The 27601-nt window shown below is 36.6% G+C and overlaps 1 protein-coding gene across 1 annotated transcript in view; it reads left to right on the forward strand.

Moving 5' to 3' along the window:
• Positions 1-6380: 6380 nt before the first annotated feature.
• Positions 6381-27601, forward strand: part of LOC120539362 (potassium channel subfamily K member 4-like) — a 79362-nt gene continuing 58141 nt past the window's right edge. Inside the window, exon 1 of the mRNA XM_039769359.1 lies at positions 6381-6886. Coding sequence (XP_039625293.1) covers position 6886 — 1 coding nt within the window. The 5' untranslated portion in view covers positions 6381-6885. The remainder of the gene's footprint in view (positions 6887-27601) is intronic.

The raw sequence follows: 27601 nt of genomic DNA on the forward strand, positions 1-27601 counted from the left end.
CTATTTATGAGTTTGAATTACGAAAACTGCTGACATCAAAGTACAAAACTAACAATTATTTACGATAATAATGTATATTTATTTACATTACTGATGCAACATCCTTCAAAACTTCTTCCGTTCATATCTACTATGGCACTCCAAAGGTCACCAAATTTGGGAATGTGCACTTCTCTGTAAGGCAGACTAGGACATGTTGAGCCTCCAATTAGGATCCGAGCCTCTGAACTCCAAAAGTCTAAACCCGTGTAAACTTTAGGCCTGCCGAATATGTAATATCATCATGGATTGGATTGGACTTGCTTGGTGATGGTGCAAACATATCACTGAAATTGTGAATTATTAATGCAATCAACTATGCAATTGATTAAAGTTTTTCAATTTAAAAATAAAATCTATATGGCCCTGACTGGGACCCCTCAAGCTCGTAGGCCCTTGTACCTTGCACAATCTGCACAATCCATTGCAACGCCATAAGAGCAGACAATGTAAATTGAGGGGAAATGTTCCGTTGTTTGACTGATCACCTCTAAGGCAACTTGATCGATAAGAATTAATTGAAATTGAATTGATTATGATTATTTAAGCATTAAGAAGACAGCAAAATCAATTTGCCTTGCTTGACTTGTGCTATTTGGTGGCAGAATATTATTAGCTGACCTACTGTCTATACAGATGTCATGGAGGTTTTCTACAAAATCCACCAATCACCCCAGAAAACAATCAATTAACAGTGTACAATGGCAGAGCAGGTGGCAAAAGCTGGCAATTATGTCAGTGGAAAAGACTCAAAATATAATAGATGCAGTTAAGTTTGGCTGACTTTCATTTTTTCAATTTCAGTAGCAGTTTAATATCTTACAGATAACATCAGGCCACTTTCTTTTGTTTCTGTTTATTTTAGTACGTTTTATTCTTCTTTCGTGGTTTATTTTTATAATATTTTTTACTTATTTTTTATAATCAGTGATTTATTGTTTGAATTACTTGTTAATGATTTAGCTTTTATTTAATTCTATTTTGTACGTGTCCTGTTGTAGTTTAAGTATTGAGCCAAGGGGGGAATATACTGTACTGCCTTTAGGGCACACATCCTGCACCCGCATTCAGTGAAGAGTGCCATACAAAGAAACAAAAAAAAAAAAAAAAACACATCCCATTTATGGAAACTTCCACTCCCAGACTAACTGTGGGGACACTGAGTTCTTTACTCGTCCCTTAGCTCTTTTGTTCTAAACATGTGATGTTTGGCTCAGCTTTAAGCTTTGTGAGATTTTGGGTTCTTCTGGAGGATTTGTTCTCTAATACTTTCTGAAGTACAGTTTTGTGTGAACTTTGTATTTAAGATCCAGATGATTCTTTAGGAATTATATTTTTTACACTGTAAAAAATATCAGTAAATTTAATGGTAAAAATACTGTAAATGGTGAAAGTAAAATACCTTTTCTGAAAAAAAGGAAAATTACTTGTATATCTTAAAAAATACATTTAATTACTTTTGGCAACCAAGTTCTGCAAAATCAATATTTTTCTACCTTTTAAATATGCTGCATACCATTTACTGATACATTACAGTTACACTAAACAAATCAGTGATAATTGTACAGTGTAAAACTGTTAAATAGCAAATGTAAGCAACTAAAATGTAAAACGGTAAAGCACTGTTTCAGTAACACCAAATATTTGCATAGGGAAATACCCCTTTTACCATATTGTTCCTGGTGAACTGCATACCTTTGAAGAATAGGCAAAAAATCTTAAAGTTAGCAGACTTATTTTTCCCTGCATGTTGAAGGTTTTTTGAGGTTATGGAAGCTGATTTACGGTGGGTTGTGTTCGATAAGCTGGCACAGCTGTAGGACACCATACAGGAGCAAAAGCAAATTTTAATTCTCCTCCAGACAATATGCCATAACTTTCTTAAAAATGAAATTATTTTCAATGTATATAATTAAATGATACATATTTGCTATCGGTTATTGTTACTTTACTGATGCAAACTGTGTACTGGTGTTTGATCTTGACAGTGTTTTCTAATGGTTTATTGATTGGCTTATTTATTATGGTGCATGGATATCAGGTTATGATTAAACATTGACTTCTATTTGAATGTGTTGTAAAGAAAAAAACTGCTATTTACTACAAAGTTAAACTGCAGACTAGCTTTTTATGGTAAAATTCAGCTGCCAATACTTTACCGTAAATTTAACATTCATTTTTTTATAGTGTATGTCTTTCCTCTTTTACTTTTTAGGTGGGTGTTGAAGTTTTTTTCCTTTGTATTTCTATTTTTCTTTTTTTCTCTGAACTGACTTTGAAATAAATTGTTCTGTTATCATTATTAGTTGATTAATTACTATGCCATTATAATGTTTTGCTATTCAAAAATAAAATAAAAAATTAATTTGCACCTTTTGTCTTTGCCTATTTATTTTTTGCTTTGCTTGAAACATCATAACAATCGTGATGGAGCAAGCATTTCAGCCCAACAAGCTTATCCATCCTATTCACCTAGATTGTCTAAAAATGACATCAAGTAGAGTTCTAAATGTCTCTAAAGTCATGCTTACCACCACATTACTTAGTAATTTGTTCCATGTGTCTATGGTTTTTTGCGTGAAGAAAACCTTTCTAGCATTCTAGCACGTGAAATCTGCCCTTAATAAGTTTCCAACTGTGTCCCTGTGTTTTTGAAAAATCTATCTGAAAGTAAAAGCTAGGATCTATTGTACTAATTCCCTTTATAATTGTAAATACTTTGATAATGTAACCTCTTAATCTCCATTAGAATAAACTGAGAATGTTCAACTCCTTAATTTCATCCTCTTAGCTCATACCTCTCAGTTCCAGATCAGCCTAGTCACTCTTCTTTGGACTTTTCCTAGTTCTGCTCTGTCTTTTTTGTAGCCCGGAGACCATAACTGTACACAGTACTCCAGGTTAGGTTTCATTAGTGTGTTGTATAACTTAAGCATCACCTGCCTTGATTTGAACTCCACACATCATCATATATAACATGACATCCTTTTTAGCATCTTTAATTCTATACATTGCCATTCATAATTTCTTTTTTTATTTTAGCTTACTTAAGCAATCACTTCTTTCTTTTTAAATAACTTGTGTTCATTGTATTAATTACATTTCTTTAAATAAATTACTCCATTAATTAAATAAGCTAATTACTTAGCTTCTATCACCCAAACACTTGATTCCTCAACAATCAGAACATTTGACAATGAACTTACTAGAAAATGTCTTTAAAAATAATGCATCGTTTGGATAATAAGATCAAGTGGAGCCATCTCTTGGTTTATCTTGATATGTGCTTTGGCTTAACTTCATCTCTTACAGCTGCCTCTAGTCACTTTGCCAAATTAAATTGAAATATATTGAAAATAATGGGGAAGGAGTAACTAGTTTTGAGTGGATTGTAATGGTGAGCATCTGCCAACTATGTCAGATCAATTATTGTTGCCAAAAATGTGACCTGCTACCCCTGCACCACCATGCCTCAAGCAACAAAAGATGTAGTCAGAACAATACAAGATACAACTGTAATGGAGTAGGTTTAAATGCAGACTTGAAGTTAGTTGTGATCACTGCAGTATATCAGTTAGAACACAGGAACTAAGTCAACCATTGAAGAAATATTTTCTTTAATGATTGGCTCTAGCAGACCCTTGTGACCCTGTAGTTAGGATATAGCGGGTTGGATAATGGATGGATGGATAAAGTACCAGAAGTGTACATACGCTGTATATGATGCTCTATCACAGAAAAAGAACAAAAATAAAATAATATTTATTACATTAAAAGAGCTGGTGGTGGACTTTAGGCATGACAAAGAGCCTTTGAGGCCTTTCACCATCCAGGTGGAGGGCATAGAGCGGGTTCAGAGCTAAAAGTACCTTGGGGTCCACATAAACAACAAAATGGACTGGAGTGGTCTGACAGCACAGTGGCGCTGTACAAGAAGGGCCAGAACAGACAGTACTTGCTAAGATAACTCAGATCTTTTGATGTGTGCAACAAGGTACTGAAAATGTTCTGTCAGTCTGTAGTAGCCAGTGCGCTGTTCTACACTGTAGTCTCCTGGGGAAGCAACTTGAGCTCAAAAAAAGTTTAATGCCTGAATAAACTTATCAGGGAAGAAGAACCCTGGACACACTGGAAGCTGTTGTAGAAAAGAAGATGGAGGCAAAATTGGATGCCACCATGAAAAAACCCCCTCCGTGCCCCCCAGGAGGTGCTCTCTTGGATCCCTTTTAGCCACAGGCTCACCATGGTGTGCTAAGAAGTGCCTCTGGGGGTCTTTTCTGACCACTGCTATCAAGCATTTCAGTGCTTCCTCCTGTGGCACTCGTTTCTTTTACAACAATATTTGAACAATATTTATTTACTTATTTACATATTGATTGATTGATTGGCTGTATTATCTGTCCTGTGAGGCTGTTTCCATGTTTTCATGTTTCTGCTGATGTATGCATCTGAATTTCCCCTTGGATCAAGTAAAGTTTATCTAACCTAACCTAATCTAATCTGCTGTAATTAAAACCTTAATCTGCAGTTTTAACTGTAATGTTACTAACTGTTTAATACTAAAACCTTCCAATTGGTGGCACTTCACATAGCCACTCTCAACATATGGTACTTTTAGCAAAGCTAAATTCTACAACAGGTTTAATTCAATAGTAGTACATAATATCCCTTAAGTACTTATCGTAACATTCTAGATAGATAGATAGACAAATAGATAGATAGATAGATAGATAGATAGATAGATAGATAGATAGATAGATAGATAGATACTTTATTAATCCCAAGGGAAATTCACATACTCCAGCAGCAGCATACAGATAAAAAATAATATTAAATTAAAAAGTGGTTTATTACAGGCATGTGCTATATTTAAAAAAGGTATAAACAGTCTCTGTTTTACTGAGTGGTTTTGGATGCAGATAATGCTGTAACGTTTGGAGGAATATTTTGGACAACAGTAAGTAAAGAAATAAACGTAAAAAAATAAAGCTACTGTGAAATGTGACAATAAACGGCATGAAATATGAATGTAAATAAATTAGTGTGTCATGAAATATGATTTTTGTTGCTTATTTATTTACTGCTGTATTCCTCCAAACACGACATGAAATACGGTTTGAATTTAAAATTCATCAAAGCTGACAGGCCCTAGCAAGTGCTATTTTTTAAAATGGGCAGTCATCCGCAGAGGGGATGTGAGTGCTTTGCTTGACTTGGAAATCCTGTGGGTTGGGCACATACTGAAAGTTTTGATGGTGCACGTCGACTGCCAGTGCAAGAAAAAGTTGTCCAGAATTACCATGTGAACCTACGAATTTAATTCTGTATATTCCGAATTAATCATTCGGAGCCTGCATAAAGTCTCTGCTGTATATGTGGAATTAATGGCCAAAGGTTTAAGTCCGGTGTACTGAAGATTTACCAAATTAAACTTAACACTCACCAGAGCCTGCCCTCTCAGCTTTGATGATTTAAAGTAGCAGTTTTAAATCCAATGTGTATTTCATGTTGCAGATTAAAGAATATTACAGACAAAATTAAATAAATAAATAACAAACATATTTCATGTTTTTCCCTTCATTTATTGTCACATTTTCACATCACTTTATTTGTTTATTTATTTATTATTTGATATATTTTATTAATCCCTGAGGAAAATGTCTCATTTTGCATGACCTGTGTAGTATATAAAAGCAGTCAGTCCCTTGCAGCAGCAGCATGCACCAGACATAGAAAAGAAGGGAAGGACGAGTTATAACAGAAGGATTAACATGCATATTTAAAACAATCAGTATCATCATATTCATTAATTAAAACTATAGACAAAGCTCTTTCTTAAAAATAAATGTAACTGGTCGATTAAATAAGCTATGTAACAGAAGGCGGACAAGAGCTCGCGTCTTACATACCTCTCCTCAGCAAAACTTGGCGCGAAATGAGGAGAAGGCGCGTAAAACTCAGATAAAGCCAAAGTTCAACAATGATTGAAACCAAATACAGAATAAAAATATTTTTAAATAATGTTATCAAATGTTAAATTAAGTACAAATAACTAATAGAGGAATTTTGGCTGAAAATAACAATGTGAAATAAAAACGTTACACTACCAATATATTCGTTTCTTTCACCACCTACAGAATAAGAACAATTTGCGGCTCTGAGGAAATAATTTAATAGATCGACTATAATATATTAGGCATGCTTTAAATGTTGTTTATTTGAACGCAGTGGGTGGCACCAGCTTTCAGTCACACAGAGATAACGTGACGCTCTCAAATAAAACAAAAAAAGTGCTGGACTCTGTCTTTAATAAACACATCGCCGCCAGGCGAGCCGCTCAATGCAAAATCAATTTACAAATACATGCATCATCAAAAATGTAACAAGTGCGTCGGTACAGTCTGAATCAACTTAAAAAGACGGACGAACCAGAGACTCACGCGATGCCCCCCTTCCTGCAACCGCCCTGAACGCTTTAAAAAGGCACGACATTCTGGTGACAGATTAATAAATCAAAGGAAAAAGATTATGGTCTAGACTCCTATAGGACGGACGGACAGACAGATAGACAGACATGTAGATAGATGTGACACAAAAGAGAGAACAGATAGCTGCCGACTCGAATCTGGAAAGACGACATCATAAGATGAAGCTGGCTTTTGAATTCTTCCTATCCTATCCACGTGTATGTAATTGTGCTCAAAATGCAGCTGCGGTAAACAGCAATGTTTGCGCACACGAGCGCGAGGAGTGCAGGATGCGATTGCTCCACTGACGACCAAAGAACAGCTCCCTGCTTACTGTGTCCCATTGCAGAAGTGGGCTTCACCCTGCCTAGCAGAAAGAAGTAAGTTTTTTACCCTCGACCTTATTATTTTATTAATTTTTGAGAAAGTGCGCTTTTACTTTTCACACTCTTTAGGACGACACGGACCAGAAGAACAAAGTTCTAAATGTGTTGCTTTGTTGTCAAGTATTTTAATCCTTGATAAGGTTAAATGGATTACAGATGTGCCTTACAGTACCTTTTTCGCCTTGTGAAAGAAGGGAATTTGAGTTGTCCTTCTGATGATGAGGTTAGCGAGTTAAGTGATGCACAGATCACCGCCCAGTTTGTTCGATTTCCCTTTTTGAAACTCCGGTATCGAACTGACGAAAATTCTGAATTCTGAGTCAACGCGCAGTTAAAAACGTTTTTTGAACCAGATATGTAATATACATGTTAGCTAGGTTTCAAATTCTAGTGAAAGTGAGCAATTCTGTGTATGCTTATACTCTCACCGGTGTACCAAAGTAGTTATATAGAAGTACAAATACTGTGCATTATTGCATTGAAATGCCAGTGTTGTGACTTCATTGCGTATCCAATAAAGTCATATAGAGTACCCCACTACAGGATTTGAACCATTTTTATTACCAGATACCCATCCATTTGTAGGCTGTGAACACCAGGAGCAAATACATATTCAGTACAGAGATGAAAAGCATAAGCAAGGTATTCCTATTTAAAAGAGAAACCTGGTACGTGCAATTAATAGTGCATTGTAACTCAATAGTATTCAGTTCAATAAATATATTAGCGTATGAAATGCAGTCATTTCATGAAGCCTGTTCTTCTGAACCCTTTAATAGCATCATTTTAATTCTTTATTGACAAGTGTGACCACCTCGTTCCATCGTGTACTATATAAATGTGTGAATGTACGCATTTACAGAATAGATATGGTGTTTAACTATTGTAAAACTATAAATGTTAGGTCACATTTATTGAATTTTTTAAGTTCTGAGGGTTTTTTTATGCTTTGATTTTTTTTACTTTTACTTTTTTTTTTAGTTTTACCGTAGCTACAAATACCTACAATAACAAAATGTGCCAGAATAACGTTTTCAAAAATGTTCCCTCGCTGTCTAATTTGTGTCTCTTTCTGTCTCACTCTCCGGGGAAAAAAATTGTTGATTGATCAAACTCTCCTTGTTTTTAAAATCTAACATGGCATACTGTGCTCTGATGGCTATCACATATAACTCTAAGCTTTTCTTTGCATATTCTGTCCCTCTTTTTCTGTGTCACTCGTAATACCAGATGCTGTTTCTGTGCTTTTGGCTGTTATCCACACACCAATTGAATACTCTCACACCTCTTGCTGTTCTAACATTAGCAGGGCCAGCACCACCATTAAGGCAAATTAGGTATTCATCTAGGGCACAGATCATAAGGGGACGCAACTGCACAGGTTCACTACCTAACAGTTGGTTGGGGCACTGTTAAACTTGGCGTAGGGCGAAAAATAACCCAGCACCGGCACTGAACATTATATACAGTACTAGTTTTTTCAAGTCCATATGACCATCATCATCAAGTCCTTCCATGAGAACCATAAAAACAATGAGGACTGTTTCATTTATGTTAGGTAGAATGCCCAGAGGGGGCTGGACGGTCTCATGGTCTGAAACCTCTGCAGATTTTATTTTTTTTCCAGCCGTCTGGAGTTTTTTTTGTTTTTTCTGTCCTCCCTGGTCATCGGACCTTACTTTTATTCTATGTTAATGAGTTTTGACTTATTTTAATTCTTATTTTGTCTTTTTTCTCTTTCTTCATCATGTAAAGCACTTTGAGCTACATTATTTGTATGAAAATGTGCTATATAAATAAAGGTTGTTGTTGTTGTTTGTGGTTGTCCTCCTCCACAGTCCACCCCTGTTTACACATACTGTATGTTTGTTGCTGAAGGAGTATGGTGGCACAATGGTATGTGCCGTTTGAAACCTTCAGAGGCGTAAGATCCCAGCCATTGCAATGTTTGCGCATCATGGATTATTTCTGGGTGCTTCACTTTTCCTGAAATATCCCAGAAATAGCAAGTTAACTGAAGAAAGGAAAAATTAAAATAAAATACTGTAGCTCTTTACTTGGAAGGCAGCCTTGGATGGTAGTCATTATCAAAAAGCAATGTATAAAATTAAAGTTGTTTGTCTGACAACAGATATTCCATAATACATGAGTGGTTCTTTGGCTGTCAACCTCAGACTGACATTGGTATTCTTAAGCATGGAAATGAAGCAATTAAGCTTTTTAAAAATCATAGTCAAGCTTGCATTGCCCACACTACTAGATGGAATGCTGTCACACAGGTTTATTTAAAAAATAATGTTTGCTTTTTCTACAGGTCTATAATATAAAGACTTAATGGATTTTAATGAGAGTTATTAAACATTTATATCACTTTTAATGCTGGGTGTGGTGATAATGATAAAAATGTTAGTATTTTTGTATGGATGTGAATATTCATCCTTATAGCCAGTCTGTGGATTTCTTTATCGAGTACAGGGTGATCCCTAGGAAGCAGAATGCCACTAATAGCAGCACTAGGCACAAAGGAATAAACAACTTGCAAGGTATGCTCACACTCACTTTACATGGCACCAAATAGTTTTAGAAAAGTTTGCTTAGTTTTAGTTTCCAAATCCATTTAACCCAATTTAGGGATGTGGGGGTCCAGAATCTATCCAAGTGGGCACAAGTCTGCTGTAGGGCCCACTCACACACATACTGAGGCCACTTAAGAGTCACCTGTTAACTTTCTCATCTTCATGGATGTGGAAGAAAACCAGGGTACCCAGGAAAACCCCCACACACATGGGGAGAACATTCAAACTCTATCCAGACATCAGCCAGGTGGGGTGTAGAATTCAACCCCAGGATGCTGGATCTATGAAGCAACAGAACTGACCACTGCAGTACCATGATGCCCATTTTGGTCATGATAATGATCATAATCATTATCACATTTTAAGCATCGGTTGTATAGTGGTTATCTTTGCTGCTTCTCACATTCAGGTACCTGGGTTTGATTCTCAGCCTGGTGACTATTTGTGTGAAGTCTGCAAGTATTGTAGTTTCTGTGTAGGTTTACATTACATTTTCTAGCTTCCTCTGCATCTCAAAGTTAATGTTTGGCACCAAACTGGCCCAGTCAGAGTGAGTGGCTGAGTGCTCAGTTGTGTGCTCTGTGATGGTGGCTACTACCATTAATTTAATCTTCCTTCTTACCCTTTAATAGAAAACTGCATTAACATATAATAGTTGGATGAATGGATAGTTTAAACCATACTGTTTTAATTACATTATATCTACCAATTTGAGTGTTGGATTGTATTTCTTTCACTCTTAATTGAAAGATACCTAAAACATCTTCACTCTGAGTGGGGCTATGTATAAATGCAAGGGAACTGATTGAATGGTTTTACAAAAAAGATGGATGGCTGAATTGATTGATGACATTAAACCACTAAACATGTGAGCTAGTTTTGTATATCACGATGGACTTACTTCCATGACAAAGTGAAAAAATGTCCAAAATATTGTGCCACCATTGTCAAAAAGTATGTTTAGCTATTAGCAGCTGGGTCTGCACTGCACAGTATATTACATAACAGCTGCTTCTCCGCAGGTTGTAGTAGCTTTTACTGAAAAATCTAATGGCTATTATAACTTTCATCAGATACCAAAGAGTGGAAGTGTCAGGTACGTAGAGTTTGCTCCCTTCACACAGTGGGCTGGAGGCAAACATTCAGAAACGAATGCATTACCATTTGAACCACTGTGTTTTTCTGTAGATCAGAGCAAGCCAGAAAGGTGGCAGATATATTGGTAAAGTAATATATGTTAATTTAAAAAATGTCTGTAATCCAAAAGGGCAATTCCAAAATACCTGCCAAGAAGTATGCATGCAGCAGCAGAGGAAAAGTGCTCAAACTGAAAGGAGGAAACATCTGAAAATGGTATTCAAAAAAAGACAAAATGTAATAAATAAATAAATGAATCAATAAATAAATAAATAAAAGTCATGAACTGGGACCAAAACACTAAGCAAATTCTAAAATCCAAAAATGAATGGTCAAGTCATATAAAAGAAGGAGCCCTAGCCCAATCAAGACAAGAAGCCTGATGACTGGCCATTTCTTGACATACAGTCGGAGTCTTGCTTGTTCTTGTTCTTATTAACTGATAAACAGTGAATTACATTCTGTAGTGAAAAAGGCCATTCTGGCTTCAGTTCATCTCTTTCTTTATGCCGTCACATTACATTTTGGGGTTATTGTAAAGCAACACACAAAACCAACAGTGTAAGGAGCTTCTTTTTTTTTTTGTTCAAAACACCATGAAAAATGATATTATTTACTTTTTCTTCTTTTAGGTAATATTTTGCCCAGGATGATAAAACACCATTTTATTTTTCAGAAAATTGTCTGTATCTAGAGATCATGGTGGGAGATTAGGACAGACTAATTTGTAGTGCCTTTTATATCTGCATTAACAAATTCCATGTTATACAGAGTTGAAGGCAGGTAAATTGCCAGAAACAAAATGCTAACAAAAGCTAACATCAGATTTTTAAAACCTTTATTGTTGTTGGCAGTGCAAAGGTTTAAAACAGCTGTGAGAGGTTTGACTTTGGGTGAAGTAGAATATATAAAATCTTCACAAAAATGTGGATGTCCAGTGAGTGAAATTCTTTTATCTTAATGTAGGCAGCAGTGCATTTACACTGATCTGGACCAGACAGAGCTTCGATTTTCAGTTACCTCACCTCGTTTTTTCACATTGATAGCAAGCTGTTGTTGTCACACTACTTCTACTCTCCAAGCTCACAATTCCTTAAACAAGAACTGCTGTAAATCCCAACAGTTGTGATGTTGGATTCTCGGTGTATTCTAAAAAAAAAAATGAGTGATCACATTAATATTGATTGCAACTGATTGAAGTACTTTGAGTTAACAGTGTCATATTTCTCTTCCAAGGCAAATGGGAGCTACTCTATTACCACTGCAATGCAACTTTCATCTGCTGGAGTTTCTTATTTTTCAAATTTCATTACTTAACTCAGCCCTTCTACTCCAAAGGTGCATAACACCATTATCTATCTATCTGTAACATTTATTATAACAATATGTGACTTTTGAGTTCAATTTTAAACAAAGTTTTTTCAAGAAGGACAGAGATACCAAAACTTTGTCTTGCACTTTTCCTTGAGAGGGATTTTGGAAAGGTGCAAACATAACTGAAATGAAACCCTGCTTTGCGATTTTAAAGAAGAACGGGTAGACATCCATCCAATTACTTGACCTGTCTTTTGCATTACCGAGCATAAGGCATGAACCAGTCCCAGGTGAGACACTGCAGGGCACACACTCATCAGGCCAATTTAGATCACCAATTAACCTACCATGTATGTCTTTAGGATAAGTGAAGTGCATGAAGAAACCCCATGTGGACACAAGGAAGTTGTGCAGCCACAAGCAGTGACTGGGCTGGGAGTTGAACATACTGTATGTTCCTGGGCAGACAAGCAGCAGTTGTTACTACTCTACCACTATGTTAAACTCTGCACAGCCTTTAAACTGTAATAATTATCTTGCTATAAATGATAGTATTTTATGAACTGTTGGCTTCATTGACAAAGCACCTTTCTACATAGAACAACATTCTGGAGTAAAACAGTTTAGACCAATGCCTTCTTATCTTTTTGGACCCCTCATGATCTTACAAATTTCTGTTGAACCCCCTAGTTTAGTAGGCCTGTGTATTTGCATTCACAGGTAGATTTTGGCAAAGGTGTAGTGAAAAATAAGCAATATTTTGCAGATTTCTCTGATGTTACATCTAATGTGTGACAAGTTAATGACACTCTTCATCAATTATTTGTAAACTTTCTGTGTTTTACTGTTTTTATACAGTACCATATTTTTGATTTAGCTTTCTCAGCCAACATGCCGTCATTGGCTGCTGGCTTGACACGTACTTATTAAAACATTGAGACGTAATGAAATGAAAAATTAGGCCTCTATTATATGTTTGCTTCAACTATAAATACAAAATACATAGTAAGTTCAGTTTAGTCCCATGTATTATTGATTGACCGCTTGCACCTGCCTGTAGCACTCAACTGGTATCCCATGCTGTAACAGATCATATCGGTCCTGCATTCCTAATCTGTTCTCCACTGCTGCATATTTGTTTTTTTATCCTAACTGCATTTAGCGTCTTTGAACAGTCATGAGTGGTTTTCTCTGTTGGGTTTTTCTCTTTGCTTTCATCACTTTGTGTGTGCTGCCGATTTCACTTTTGTAAATGGCTGTGTTTTCAATGTCACATTTACTCACATAGGCTGAATTTTTTACTTGAGTGTTTTAAGCAACCGTGCACAAGTCATAAGTATGTCATGTGTTGCAGGTGCCCACAAGCAAACAAATTAAAATAATTAACAAAAAATGTAATAATCATTACAAACATGGTACAAATACATAGATAGCACCCAGAATGTTTAAGCTACATCAAGTCAACTTTATTCTCATGTGTACTCAGTACAATGAAATTCTTACTTGCATGCCTCCTAACATCAGTTAATAATAAAACAATAAAAGCAAAAGGACACAAACATAGTATACAATATATTGTATATGCTGTGTGTATTTGCATTATGTTTACTGTGTGTGGAGGAATATAAATAGCCTCCAGAAAAATACTGGAGAACACTTGATCAATAAAAATATTCCAGATCAGATTAACATTTTTTAGAACCAATTTTAAAATTCCTGCACCAGGCTTCTTTCCCCATAAAACACACCTTCTCCTTTGATTTGGCCTGTGTGAAGGGCTGAATACATAGAGGAATCCCAAAGAATACCTGAGTTGCCAACTGGGCTACTCCGTTTAATGCAATACTCCAAAGAAACAGAAATAAAGCAAGAGCTCAGCTGTACAACAGAAATTAGGCTCCTTAACTACCTCAATAGCCAAGCTGGCTCTTTAGTTGAAGCAACACTCTGAACTGGGTCAGGATTAGGGTAGGGGATTAAAGCCTTGCGGCAACGCATGGGTACATGTTTCCTACTTACAAAAAATTATTTTACAGGGGATCATTATTCCATTAGATATTTACAATGGTCTGAAAGACCTTTACAAACTTTTCCCTAATTATCCAAATAAACTATATTCTTTTAATTTATCAATTTGTGTAAGAAAATTTCATATTTTGTTTTTAAAAATGGCAAATCAAAAATCAAGGTATATTGCCATTGATCACTTTATAAATTATTTAGCTACACAATTCAATTTATTAATTTCAAAAAATAGTTAGACTTCAGATATCAAAAGAACACTATAACCAGTTCCATCAGACCATATCAGGTATTCCAAATCACTATTTTAAGACCTCCATACTTTTATTTGTTTATCTGTCACCCTATCATGCCTCTATTTATTTATATCAGTCCTAAACAATCAATGCACATACACTAAACAATACCTCTGACTAAACCATTTTTACTCCACCAGGTCTGCCCACCTCCAATGTCTTAACATCAGTTGCTCTGTCATGCAACAGCTCAAGTACAAAATGAGACACCATCTTCAAGGGACATCTGGCTTTATAGGGTCCTGATTGAAAAGGGACAGAGCTTCTCAGAACACCATAGGAGGGATTCAGTAGCTCTCATTGGGTATCTTCTTGGCACTGTGAGAGGAAGATACTGCTAGCAAAAGCAATTTCTCTCATCCCGGAGTGGTATTGCATGCCTTAGTTGAGTTCGGAAATTTGTGACAACCTGACAGATCTCCATGAAAGACAGTAAAGCTATCCAACTGTATTTCAGTGCCTGGCTGTTATCAGTTAGCCATGTTTCCGAGAAATAAAAAACATAGCATGTCTCTCAGTGTAGCCAGTTTCACACATGTGTGCTACTTCAGAGTATTGGAGGCTTTCTGCAAGACGATAAACAGAGGGTGGGGTTGAATGAGCTGCAGTCTCTAAACTTTCTTCCTTTTCCCATCCCAATGCACAGGAGGAGCACACAGAAGACCAATGACTTCACTTATGACTTGCCTGGAAATACTGCTGCTTCCAGTCCCCAGTCATATAAAAGAACAGAACCCCCTCAGAAGTTGGTGTTCCTTTTTGGACCTGCAACTGTCAGAGCCACATTAGCTTATCGGAGCCATAAATTGGAACTGTTTACTTCAAAGTCCCTTTTTGTTTTCATTATGATTGCTTAGCATTGTTGCTATTAAACAGGGTTCACAGAAAGACACAAACACTTCACGCTGTCCTGTCTTGTCCTCTTTCCATTCCAGTCCTGCCATTTCTGCTGAGAGTGATTCAAGTACTATTGGCACAGCTGGCTTGGGCAATGGGCCCACTGTTCAGACTTCGCACTAACACAGTTTCTTAAAAAATGTTTTCTTATATGTTAAAATCTTTTTAATGCATGTGATCATGACTGCTGCAGTGATTCCATTCCCAGACTTGTCAAGTTCAATATCACTCATCAGCCTTAGTGCAGTTCCATTTAGTCTAGAGTGAAGTGTTTTGCTGGAAAATTATTAAGCTGAGTATGCATCAACAGTACTACGTTAGTAGCCATTGAAGAGTCCTGCTTGATTTCTTGATCCTTTTGTATTGTTATCTTTTTTAAGTTTATGTTTTTCCATATATTCAGTTGTCAGTGTTGGATTTTCTGTATGTGTGAGCCTGTGTGCTTGCAGATACCACCCTGTGCCAGTTTAATAATAGAGGTTCAATCTGTTCTTCATTGTGGGCTTCTTGAGTGCTGTCTTAGGGTAAAGGTTTTCTAATGATTCTGCCAAATTAATTGTCTTTACCCGCTACTACATCCATAATCCCACTTACACTAATTTGGGATCATCAGGTTACTTAACTTGTGTCTATTTGGGGATGTGTCAGACACAGTCATGGTTTTGCTTTGTTATACATTTTTATTTACATTAAAAACTCTGGCTGCAAGCACAGCTTCTAAACAGAAATGTGTCTAAACTCAGGAGAAATAGTTTAAAGAATCTCTTCCAGTTTCCTTTTGCTGTTATAAAATTACCACAGAAGTGTGGAAGGTATGTTTCCTGATATCAAAACTTTTGCAGTTTTAAGGTGGATCCAAATATGCAAATGTATTCTTGCTATCATGCCCTCAGTGCCAGTGTAACAGGTATGGTATTTAAAAAAATATATACATAAAAATTCAGATTCCGAATGGCAAATTAATGTATACCATCAAAAAATAAATGATGTAAAAATACTCAATTTATCCTTTAAAAGCTGCAATTTTATATTAACCCCTTTGTGCAATACATCCTTTGTAATTTTTTCTAGTCACTTGCCATATTGTGCATTTAGTGTGTCATGGATGTTTTGCCATCCTTTGTCTTCATGTTCCATTTTTCGGATCTTTTCTGCTGCTTTTGGGGTGAAGTAACTAATTTTATTAAAACTTACCCTTTTAAAGCCTTGATTACTATTACTAACTACTATTACTATATACTACTTGATCTATTGCTATATACTGTATACCCTGCCGTTCTTTCTTAAACTCTGTGAAGTGCCTTGAGCATGGGAAAGGCGCTATATAAATAAAAATGTATTATTATTATTACTACATCTATTCCTGTAGTTTAATCCTAAATGATTTACTGCTATTTAAGTTTGGATTCCACACCATGATTTGTTTTACCCATATTATGCAACAACTGTACTCAATCTTTATCATGACCCTTTAAAAGATTTTTTTGGCATGAGATGCTTTACACTTAGAACCTTTCATTGCATGCCTCAGGATCTTTATATATGCATAAACCTTTGATTGTTCTGAATTGTTTGATGTTTTATTTGTTAAGGGGTTTGGCCCAATATACAAAAAGCAGTGGTGTAAAAAGCACACTTTGCTGACTATGTATTCTATAAAGAATGACATATTCATTAGTCGTCTCCTGAAATGTGGCATTCCAGATATAACCTTTAAAGAGTTGATGGTTTATTTTCAAACTTGTTATGAATCTCTTGGGGAACTGCATACATTTAACTTTTGCCAGATCCACTGTTATGTTGATTGGTTGTTGAGGTTCAGCCAGCACAGAAACCTTCTTCACAACAAGTGACCTGGGGACTAGATTTCCAGGGCCATAATAATACAGTATCTATCTATGGATCTAGTAATATATATCAAACAACCCGTTAATGGGTCTATGTAAAGTAGTTCAGAGTGTTTTGGAAATTAAAGACGTGTTTTACCATAAAAAACAGAGCTCACTTTTATTAGCTCAGTGATGCCATCAGTATGCATTCTGTTTTGGTGATTCCATAAGTTGCATCAGGTCTGCCACCTAGCAGGATGAAAATAAACATTTTCAGGATTTTTTTTTAATAATTAAAATACAAAAAAACAGACATAGAAATACATTCATGAGACTACACTTACAGTTAAAGTGGACAAATATTAATTCACTTGTATAAGGACTGACTCTAGAGTCCATTGCTTTTCCTGATATAGTTTATTACTTCTGTCACTGATAGAACTTATCTACTTGCTTCCTCCTGATTTGGCTCATAATTGCTGTTTTATCTTGGTAGAGTAATATATAAACTGCTCAAAAAAATTAAAGGAACACTTTGAAAACACATCAGATCTCAATGGGAAAAAGATATCCTCCTGGATATCTATATTGATATAGACTGGGTAATGTGTTAGGAACGAAAGGATGCCACATCGTTTGATGGAAATGAAAATGATCAACCTACAGAGCCCTGAATTCAAAGACTCCCCAAAAATCAGAGTGAAAAAATTATGTGGCAGGCTAGTCCATTTTGCCAAAATTTAATTGCAGCAACTCAAAATTGTACGCAGCACTTTGTATGGTCCCTGTGTTCTTGTATTCATGCCTGACAACATCGGTGCATGCTTCTAATGAGATGACAGATGGTGTTGTGGGGGATCTCCTCCCAGATCTGGACCAGGGCATCACTGAGCTCCTGGACAGTCTGAGGTGCAACCTGGTGGCATTGGATGGACCAAAACATAATGTCCCAGAGGTGTTCTAGTGGATTTAGGTCAGGAAAGTGTGGTGGCCAGTCAATGGTATCAATTCCTTCATCCTCCAGGAACTGCCTGCATACTCTCACCACATGAGGCCAGGAATTGTCGTGCACCAGGAGCCACTGTACTAGCATAGGGTCTGACAATGGGTCCAAGGATTTCATCCTGATACCTAATGGCAGCCAAGGTGCCTTTGTCAAACCTGTAGTGGTCTGTGTAACCCTCCATGGATATGCCTCCCCAGACAATCATTAACCCACCACCAAACTGCTCATGCTGAATGATGTTACAGACAGCATAATGTTCTCCATGGCTTCTCCAGACCCTTTCACTTCTGTCACGTGCTCAGGGTGAACCTGCTCTCATCTGTAAAAAGCACAGGGCACCAGTGGTGCATCTGCCAATTCTGGTATTCTATGGGGAATGCCAATCGAGCTGCATGCAGGTGGGCAGTGAGCTCAGGGCCCATTAGAGGACATGGGGCCCTTGGGTCACCCTCATGAAGTCTTTCTGGTTGTTTGGTCAGAGACATTCACACCAGTGGCCTGCTGGAGGTCATTTTGTAGGGCCCTGGCAGTGCTCATCCTGTTCCACCTTGCCCAAAGGAGCAGATACTGGTCCTGCTGATGGGTTATGGACCTTCTATGGCCCTCTCCAGCTCTCCTAGAGTAACTGCTTGTCTCCTAGAATCTCCTCCATGCCCTTGAGACTGTGCAGGGAGACACAGCAAACCTTCTGGCAATGACACGTATTGATGTGCCATCCTGGAGAAGTTGGACTACCTGTGCAACCTCTGTAGGGTCCAGGTATCGCCTCATGCTACCAGTAGTGACACTGACTGTAGCCAAATGCAAAACTAGTGAAGAAACAGTCAGAAAAGATGAGGAGGGAAAAATGTCAGTGGCCTCCACCTGTTAAACCATTCCTGTTTTGGGGGTCATCTCATTGTTGCCCCTCTAGTGCATCTGTTGTTAATTTCATTAACACCACAGCAGCTGAAACTGATTAACAATCCCCTCTGCTACTTAACTGACCAGATTAATATCCCATAAGTTTCATTGACTTTATGCTATACTCTGATTAAAAAGTGTTCCTTTAATTCTTTTGAGCAGTATATATTGCTCTACTTTCCCCTATTGTATTATTAATATTCAGCCTTAGAATGCCTAATCTCATAGACTTACCACTGTTTATAAAGTATTATTGTATATAACTTATCCCCAACTTCCCTTCTATATCTATAACCTCAGGCAATTAGATGTAGTAAAAAGAAAAGCAGGTTAAGTTACACATAAAATAATGTATTACTGATAATATTCATTAATAATAACAACATGCAAAGTACATTTGAATATTGGCAACCATACAACCTGATTAAATGGTGATTTGTAGTTCAGGTGGCACACAGACTTGTAGTTACTTAAAATGTCTCTAGTTAAGGCATCATTGGTGCTCAGCTTTCAGCCACATGTCTGTTCAATTTGTCTGCTGAGCTGTGCTCTTCATTGTGTTGTCTTCATCATCCCAGGTTAGCAAAAGATGCTTCTTTCAGATGTTAGTAAGAGAGACGCTTCATCATATGTTGGTTAGTAAGAGAGAGATTGTGAGGTTAAGCACGTACATTTATAGATGTTCTGTCTAACCCCTACAGCCAATAGAACATCATGGTACTTAAAGGCCAATTCCAAACAGCCATACCTCAGATCAATGGGGGAAATAGAACATCTTAACACCTGCCCCCATACCATATGTTAAAGTACACCTTAGCCTACTTGCGGGGGTAGAAAGACTTTAGCGAAGAAACACTAACCAAACTGGTTTAAGACACATCCCCCAAATCCTGTTGTAAAATTACAAAGAGACTTAGTCGTAAGTTGGTAAACCTAAATGCTTCTCACTAAAGTAACAGTTATTAAGTTATATGTAAAATCTCACATCACAACAATTGCTTTAAATGTTTTGTATTTGCAGTACCTATCTTCATCCTTACAACCCTGCCACAACAATGTTACTGGTAGTCATTCTTCCCTGTCAGGTTTTGTTTTCATCAATGCTTATTCCAGACCTTTTTGTTGAAGCCATTTTTCTTCGGTATTTTGTTTGTGCTAAAATGTAAAAATAATATTCTATTAGCACAGCAACACACCCTGATGATTTTAAGAGTACTTAATTTTCACATTTTTTATAATTTCCTTATTTCATCTTTTTTTGAGAGTCTACCCATTTCTGTTGTCATTTCACTAAGCTTTCTTATAGATCTCCCTTCTCCATGTGTTTATGTTCACAGTATATGATTGATGATTTATATGATTTTGCTGCATTGCTTTGTCACCATTTTTTTGTATTTTTTTATAATAGTTTTGTCAGTTATGTTATCATTACATATTACTTATATTAGTTAATTTTATTTTTATACATTATTAGTTTTTATAGTATTTTTTTCTACAATATGTTCCCCTTCTCATTTCTTTCTTTTATGTCATGCCATTGTCTAACCCGCTCAATGCAGACCAGGGTCACAGGAGGGCTGGAGTCTATATAAGCTAGCACAGAGCACAAGGCAGGAACATGGGGAAACAGACACACACCAAACACACACATACACACACACACACATACACACACCGAACACACACTAAGGCCAATACAGCATCACCAATTCACCTAACCTGCATGTCTTTGGACACTGGCAGAAAACAGGAGCACATATATGAAACCCAAGCAGACATCAGAAGAACATGCAAACTCCACGCAGGGAAGACCAGGAACATGAACTCTGGTTTATTTTCTTTCTTTTATGTTTATGAAAAGTGAAATATCAGACATTTTTTACCACCTTCACCTCTCTTTCTCTTCTTTATATGTTGCCAGGTCAATATTCTGTTTAAGGGATATTAAAATCCTGCCAAAATTATCAATTTATTTAACCATTTTATTCCCCCATTAAGATTTCATTTTGGGTTTGTATATGAAGATTTCTGTTTTAATTTATGGCAGACTGACTGACATCCTGGTAGGGTTTAAGCAGAATTAATGAATATGCCGTTGTTAAGAAGTCCAGCATTTTCTTAAAACGGTATTATTGTTTAAATATGACCTTCCCTTACCTTTTCTAACACGTGTCTCTAGTTAGTCTGGATTTCTAATTAGCTGAATCTGCTGGAAGCAGCAGTAAAAGGCTTCTTGCTATTTGTTGGACCCCTTACTCCAACTAAAATATGCCTCAAAGAGAATCAAAATGCTACCATTACCAACATCCTCTGATTTGTATTACAAAATAAGGCTTGATTGATGTTGGAAAATGCAATTGACCAAAATCAATGAAACCTGTAAAAAGGCAACTAAGTAGTACAGTACAGTCCAAAGAGAGGGTAATGATAAAAGAAAAGGAGAACATCATGTCACAGACTGAATGTAAAACTATCACTTTGAGAGTGCAGTAGGAGAATCAAGTGTTTGGAAGCTAGGGTCAGGTTCAGAGTCCTAAGGATTTGGTGCCAAATCTGAATGTGTGAATATCTAGGGTACTAACAAGGAGAGAGCCCTTTGAGGATCCATATATGATATTTTATATAAGGTTTCTAAACAGGTATTTGATTTCTTTAGTTTGGCTACAATGATTCTGAAACTTGACTGAACTTGTAAGAATTTTGTTACAGGAAGAGACCAGAGGCCTCTTTTATAAAACTTTGCGTAGTTTTGAGCGTGAAAATACACATATGCCAAAAAACAAGAAAATGTGTACTGCAAAAAAAAAATCTAATTTATAAAACCTAGCGTATGCACATTTCCAGTCAATTTCTCCTTTATAAAATCACAATCATCATGCAAATGTGTATTTGTGAACTCACCTTAAACCCTGTCCAGTTCCACTCTTAAACCTTATATGGACCATGCTAATTAACCTCATACATATGCAGTCACGATGCTGCAGGCCCTTATTGGCTGGTAGAGCACCCTCCAACATGACACATCCAGTGGTGAGAACTACAATTTTTCACCTCTAAATTAGAGGCAGACAAAGAGTCTTTATTTGGTGGCCTAAGCATGGGTGTCAACTATGTTGAATGGCAGTATGTTACTGCTGCAATAAATGCTGTGAGCTCCAGCCAGAACATGCCTGAATTAAAAGAAAAACAAAGGGTCTGATCTCTAGCGACAAAGTCACTGACAAAGTGTGCATGTAACAAGAGAATGAAAAAACACATCAATGCTCTCTGATTAAGATTTGCGAATGGTATCTGTAATTGGAGTTTCTTTTTTATGTGGCATTATGCTAGAGCAGTCCTACCAGTCATAAGAGGTGACTTGTTAGAATGTATCTGCTTACGGTTAACAAAAGCAGCTTCATTCTCACTAGGTGCCCTTATTACAATATGAGTGCATTAAAGTGATCTGATTATGTAAGGAAAACTGGACATTGCTGTAGGTTGCACTTTTATGCTATATAACAATATGTTATGTTTTATGCATATGCACCCACACCATATCAAAACTGGATGTAGCTCTTTATTGGATGGTTGAAGGCTGCCAACACAGCAGGCATACAGAATGAAGCTTGACTGACCTGTCGGCCTGTGAGTTTGCTTTTTATAGAAAAAAAATCCCAAAATCTCATACATGCTGAGGAGCACTGCTATCTTTTACTATACAATGCCAATGGGATGACATTAGACATCTTCTCATAACAAAGCCATGTGGCCAGCAATGTCATATTAACAATATAGTACCATTTATAAACAAAATACACAAAAATATAGCATCCACAAGTGTCACTATGGGGACAACAGAATACTACCATTATGTTCTTAAATTGTATATTAGATTTAAATATCAAGAAATAGTAGTTGAAAAATAAATCCCATGAATAGAAAGATAAGAAAGAGAGCTCATAACAATGTGAGGACACAAGCAAAAGCACTGAATGTCTGTTGATATTTCTTACGGGAGAACCATTCACAAGTGTTCATGAAAAACCCCATCTACTCCTTCACCATTATTTCTTTTTTTGGCCTTGGATTGGAGAAAAAATAAGTTAGTGTAATAAATTATTTACTTAAGGGAGTGTGATTTGGTCTATTATCAGCAGCTTCAATGCTATTAAAGTATGCTCAGTTAAAAAATCAGTACTGTACTGTATTGGTCATTATTTGTGCGGTTTTGTGTGGTGTCCTGTCCAGGGTTTGTTCCTGTCTTCACCCTATGCTAGCTGGGATATGCTCTAACACCCCTGCAACCATATTCTGTACAAAACAGTTTAGACAATAACTGACTGACAAAAGAAATAGACAGAGGTCTTTGAATGGATGTACAGGTGCCGGTCATAAAATTAGAATATCATGACAAAGTTGATTTATTTCAGTAATTCCATTCAAAAAGTGAAACTTGTATATTAGATTCATTCATTACACACAGACTGATGTATTTCAAATGTTTATTTCTTTTAATTTTGATGATTATAACTGACAACTAATGAAAGTCCCAAATTCAGCAAAAATAGTGAAAGTGGCCTAAGAGTATTATACAGTCCTCAAATTTCAGGGTTGTTACGTGTGAACAGAAATGTTTTAAAAAGATGAAAAAATCATTATTATAAACTTGGAAAAAAGATGTCACATTCTGATAGAAAGGTGTAAATAGGAAAACCTGTTAAAGAACATGTAATATTATGTTTTGCCAGGGATTTATGAGCAAACTGAGAACATGGCTTTAAAGTGTTCCATCTGCCTAGACGACTTCTAAAAAAAACCCAAAGGTTTATGATATTCCAGAAGAGTCACCGTTGATAACATCAAATACTGTGTATAATCACTTTAGGGTCTATACCAGATATTGTTTTAACTCAATAGTCATCAAGGTGCCACCTCCACACCTTTAATGTACAAACTGTAGCCAACCTCTGCCAGATATGTTTTTAAAACCAACATGTCATACAGTGATCCTCATTAAGCATCCACAATTTGAGACTTTTGACAATGACTGGTTATTTAAAACTGAACAAATAAGCGTTATTTTAAATATTTTAACTGACATATATGTACAAGTTATTATTGGACCAGGAATGCTTATCTTGAAATAGTCAGCAGAGATGTTATGGCTTTTTAAGTCTCAGCCTTGCTTTGAATACATAGAGCGATTCTTAATCAAACAAAAAGACTGTCAGCTCTGTCCTTTTCTTGTTATGAAAATCATTACTTTAATAAGTACTGCGTAATTCAAAGTAACTCCTTTTATGAGCTGTTCTATATTCATGGCTTTTCATATAGGTGGTTCGTTCTGATGGATCACAAGCTTTTAGTGTTCCCAGCCATCAATTCTACCATATCAGCAGTTTCATTTCATGCATCTCCTTTAATGAAGCTGGGACAGAAGATGTGTTAAAAACATAAGCTTTTGATCTGAAATCTTTAGTAAATAGCTACATAGCTATGTTCAAATTATGGTTTAGACATCAGGTGCTTCATTGCCTTTCAATCATATTATTGAATCTGAGTCATTGCCCTACCAATAACAAACACACACACATACACTCAACTCCCACCTTACCAAAGCTCCTATAACATCTCCAATAAAATTTTATTGCAGATCTTTATTTCAGGCTATTATGATAATGGTCAGTGTCAGCTGTTACCATTGCAGTTTGGTTTTACATTCCATGAATGCATGAGCATTTTGTATTTTCCAGTCTTACACAGTCAATTAATTTTTAGTAGTTGACAGCATTACAGTGCAGGAGGCATAAAACAACATATTGATTCCATACAAGGACAGCACATCTCAAACACACAGGAAGACAGCTAAACACTTGAAGTGTCACAGGCTGAATTATCTACATAAGCATTATTTGTGTTCGAGTCCCACAAAAGACCAGTTTTAGTAAGAAGTAATGTCAATTTTATTCATGTTCTAGGAAACGAGACATATCTTTTGGCCACCGGTTTTTTTGAATATTTGGAGGTCATGGACTAAAAATTATATTGTTTGTTTTGTTTTGTTTTTATTCTTCTGCTGCTTTTTACATTTCAGTTAATAACTTTGACAATTATTAAACAATGTCAATTAAATTTGCTAGTTATGATTTGGTTTGTTATAATGCATGGTGTAAGACTTGTGCATTGTCTGAAAGCTGCTACTTCTGAAATTAACATAAATACATAACACATTTTGCAAATGCAAAGTATAATAGATTGGGGGCACCACTGAACCCAAATCCCCAGTTACCTTTTAAAATAATTGTGTCTATGAGGTCCATCTTTTTACCAGAGATGTATTTATTCAGGACCTTGCTAAACAGAGAGCTAGGAAATCCTGCCAACTACACCAGTTGTAATAGACATGGGGCACCACTAAGTCCCAAAACCCCAATCACACCACACTAAACATTCCCAGGTGTATAATAAAGGTTTTTACTGCACCAAAATACCTTCTTTCCAGACCAATTCCACAATCTTTCAATAAACAATCCTCATTTTCCTCCTCCAGGTGAGCTTTGCCTTCTGCTCCCTGACTCTGACTCACCTGAGGAGGCTGGATGGCTCGCTTTTTCAGACCCTGGAGTATTTCCAGTATCAGCGTATAGCCCGACAGAAGAACATTCGGGTCAGATAGAAGTTTTCTGAAGCTGGGAGTCACTCTCCCTGCAGCACCCCCTGGCATTCCCAAGGACCCAGACAGGATTGTCCCTTAGCACTACGACTCCCATATATCTCTATGGGCGTCCTTACTGGGTCCACACCAGTGGAGCACTGCCATCTGTTATGCTGGAGGAGGGAAGTGCTCTTGATACACCACCTCCTCCATTCCATCTGTTAATCTTTTCCTTTGAGTGGGATATCAATTCAGCTCATTTCAGCTGAGTTATTCCTCCTTCTATCCTGTCCTTGAATTACGGCAACCTGGCCAGGAAAGAGTCCAGTATGGCACTTACAAAAGCAAACATTCAGCTCCATGGACTCAAGTGAGTAGCGAATAGCTCTGCTATCCCAGTATCTTAAAGATATTTGACTTGGCAGTCTGTTCCAGATTCACAAGACCTTCACAAGTGATTCATGGCTTCTGTCTTGAATAGCCTTTCCCTTAATTTCCACTCCTCTTCAGGCCTATTAATTAGAAAAAAAAAACTACTCAATCAGCTTGTTCTAATGCCACTGAAAACTTTGAAGACTTAAACCTGATTACCACATACCCTGCTCTGTTCACAACCAGAAGAGCTAGTCCTTCTATACATTTAGTTGCTCTCCTCTGTAAAGCTTCTTTTAGTGTAACAACCAGAATTACACACATTATTCAAGATGTGGCCACATCAGTGCATTACAATGTCTGCATATAATGTCCCTTAAGTGATATATGAGTTTTTACAATATAACCCAACATTTCATGTGATCTTTTAATTACTTCTGTGCATTGCTGAGATGATAACACTGTGTTCCTATAAACCTCTAAATCATTTTCAGAGTTTGTTTCCTGTAGCTCACAACTGCCCTTCTTGTATAACTGCTTATCTATAAGTAGCACTTTTTTTCTTGCTACCCTGACAGTATTTACTATCATTTCAATTTCAATGTCATCTGCAAATTTCTCATGTTTACTATTTATAAATTAGAAAATGTCACCATCCTGGAGGAACTCGACTAATGACCACACCAAGGGTGGGAAAGGCTCCAATTCCCAATTACTTTGTCTCCAACCAATTAACCAACTTGTGACCCCAGTTTTGTAAGTTGCCTCTGATGCCAATGCCATTTAGTGTCAAAAATAACTTTTGAATGAAAAATAAGTGCAAAACTGTGGTACCCACAGTGAAAATCAGATGTAAAGTTGCAGAGTAATGACATCATTAGTATAGCAATAAAAATAAACAAGGACCATAGATCTGCAATAAAATTTAAAGACATGAAGTACTAGCTGTTAAAAGCAAAGATTTTACTTTTACAGAATCATAAACCCATGTTCTGGCACCCCATCCAAGAGTTGTTCCTGCCTTGTGCTGTGTGCTTATTGGGATAGGCTGACCTTTTATGCCAGTTGGTGATCAAGTCAAGTCATAACCCCAAAGATCCCACCCCTAGAGATGAGGGATGTGACTCTAACAATGGTACCCAATTAGCTTGTCTTAAAGAAACAGGCTACAAAGCATTGGTTTACAGCCTAAATTATGACAGCAACTTTCCAATCATCAGATCCTTCTCCCATTTGAAGTGATCACCTAGATATACAGGCAGTCTTTTATTAATTTCAGTACTATTTGTAAAATCCTACCAAAACTGTGTTAATCTTCAACACTCCTAGTACTATTCAACAATAAATTTTTGAAGACCTGAACTCATTTTACATCTGCTAGAGGTGATTAATTTACTGCCTATTTAGTAAATACCTTAAGAAGTATTTAATTACTTTATCTGCTAACACCAGTTAATTTTCAATTATGTTTCCATGGGCATAACTGGGCATTCTTCAATATTCTTTTATTGCTTTTTTACTATACTGCTACTGGAGTAAATTTTGATGCTTTTCTTGACATCCATTCCTGGGGCCTCATGTATAAAGCCATGCACAGAAGTTACACTATAACATGGCATACGGACAATAGCGGAAATGTGCTTACGCACAAAAAAATCCAGATGCATAAATCTGTGCGTACGCCAACTTCCACGTTCTTCTGCTACATAAATCCCGGTCA

The sequence above is a fragment of the Polypterus senegalus genome, chromosome 11 (assembly GCF_016835505.1).
Source record: "Polypterus senegalus isolate Bchr_013 chromosome 11, ASM1683550v1, whole genome shotgun sequence".
In the NCBI taxonomy this organism is placed as follows: Eukaryota; Metazoa; Chordata; class Cladistia; order Polypteriformes; family Polypteridae; genus Polypterus; species Polypterus senegalus.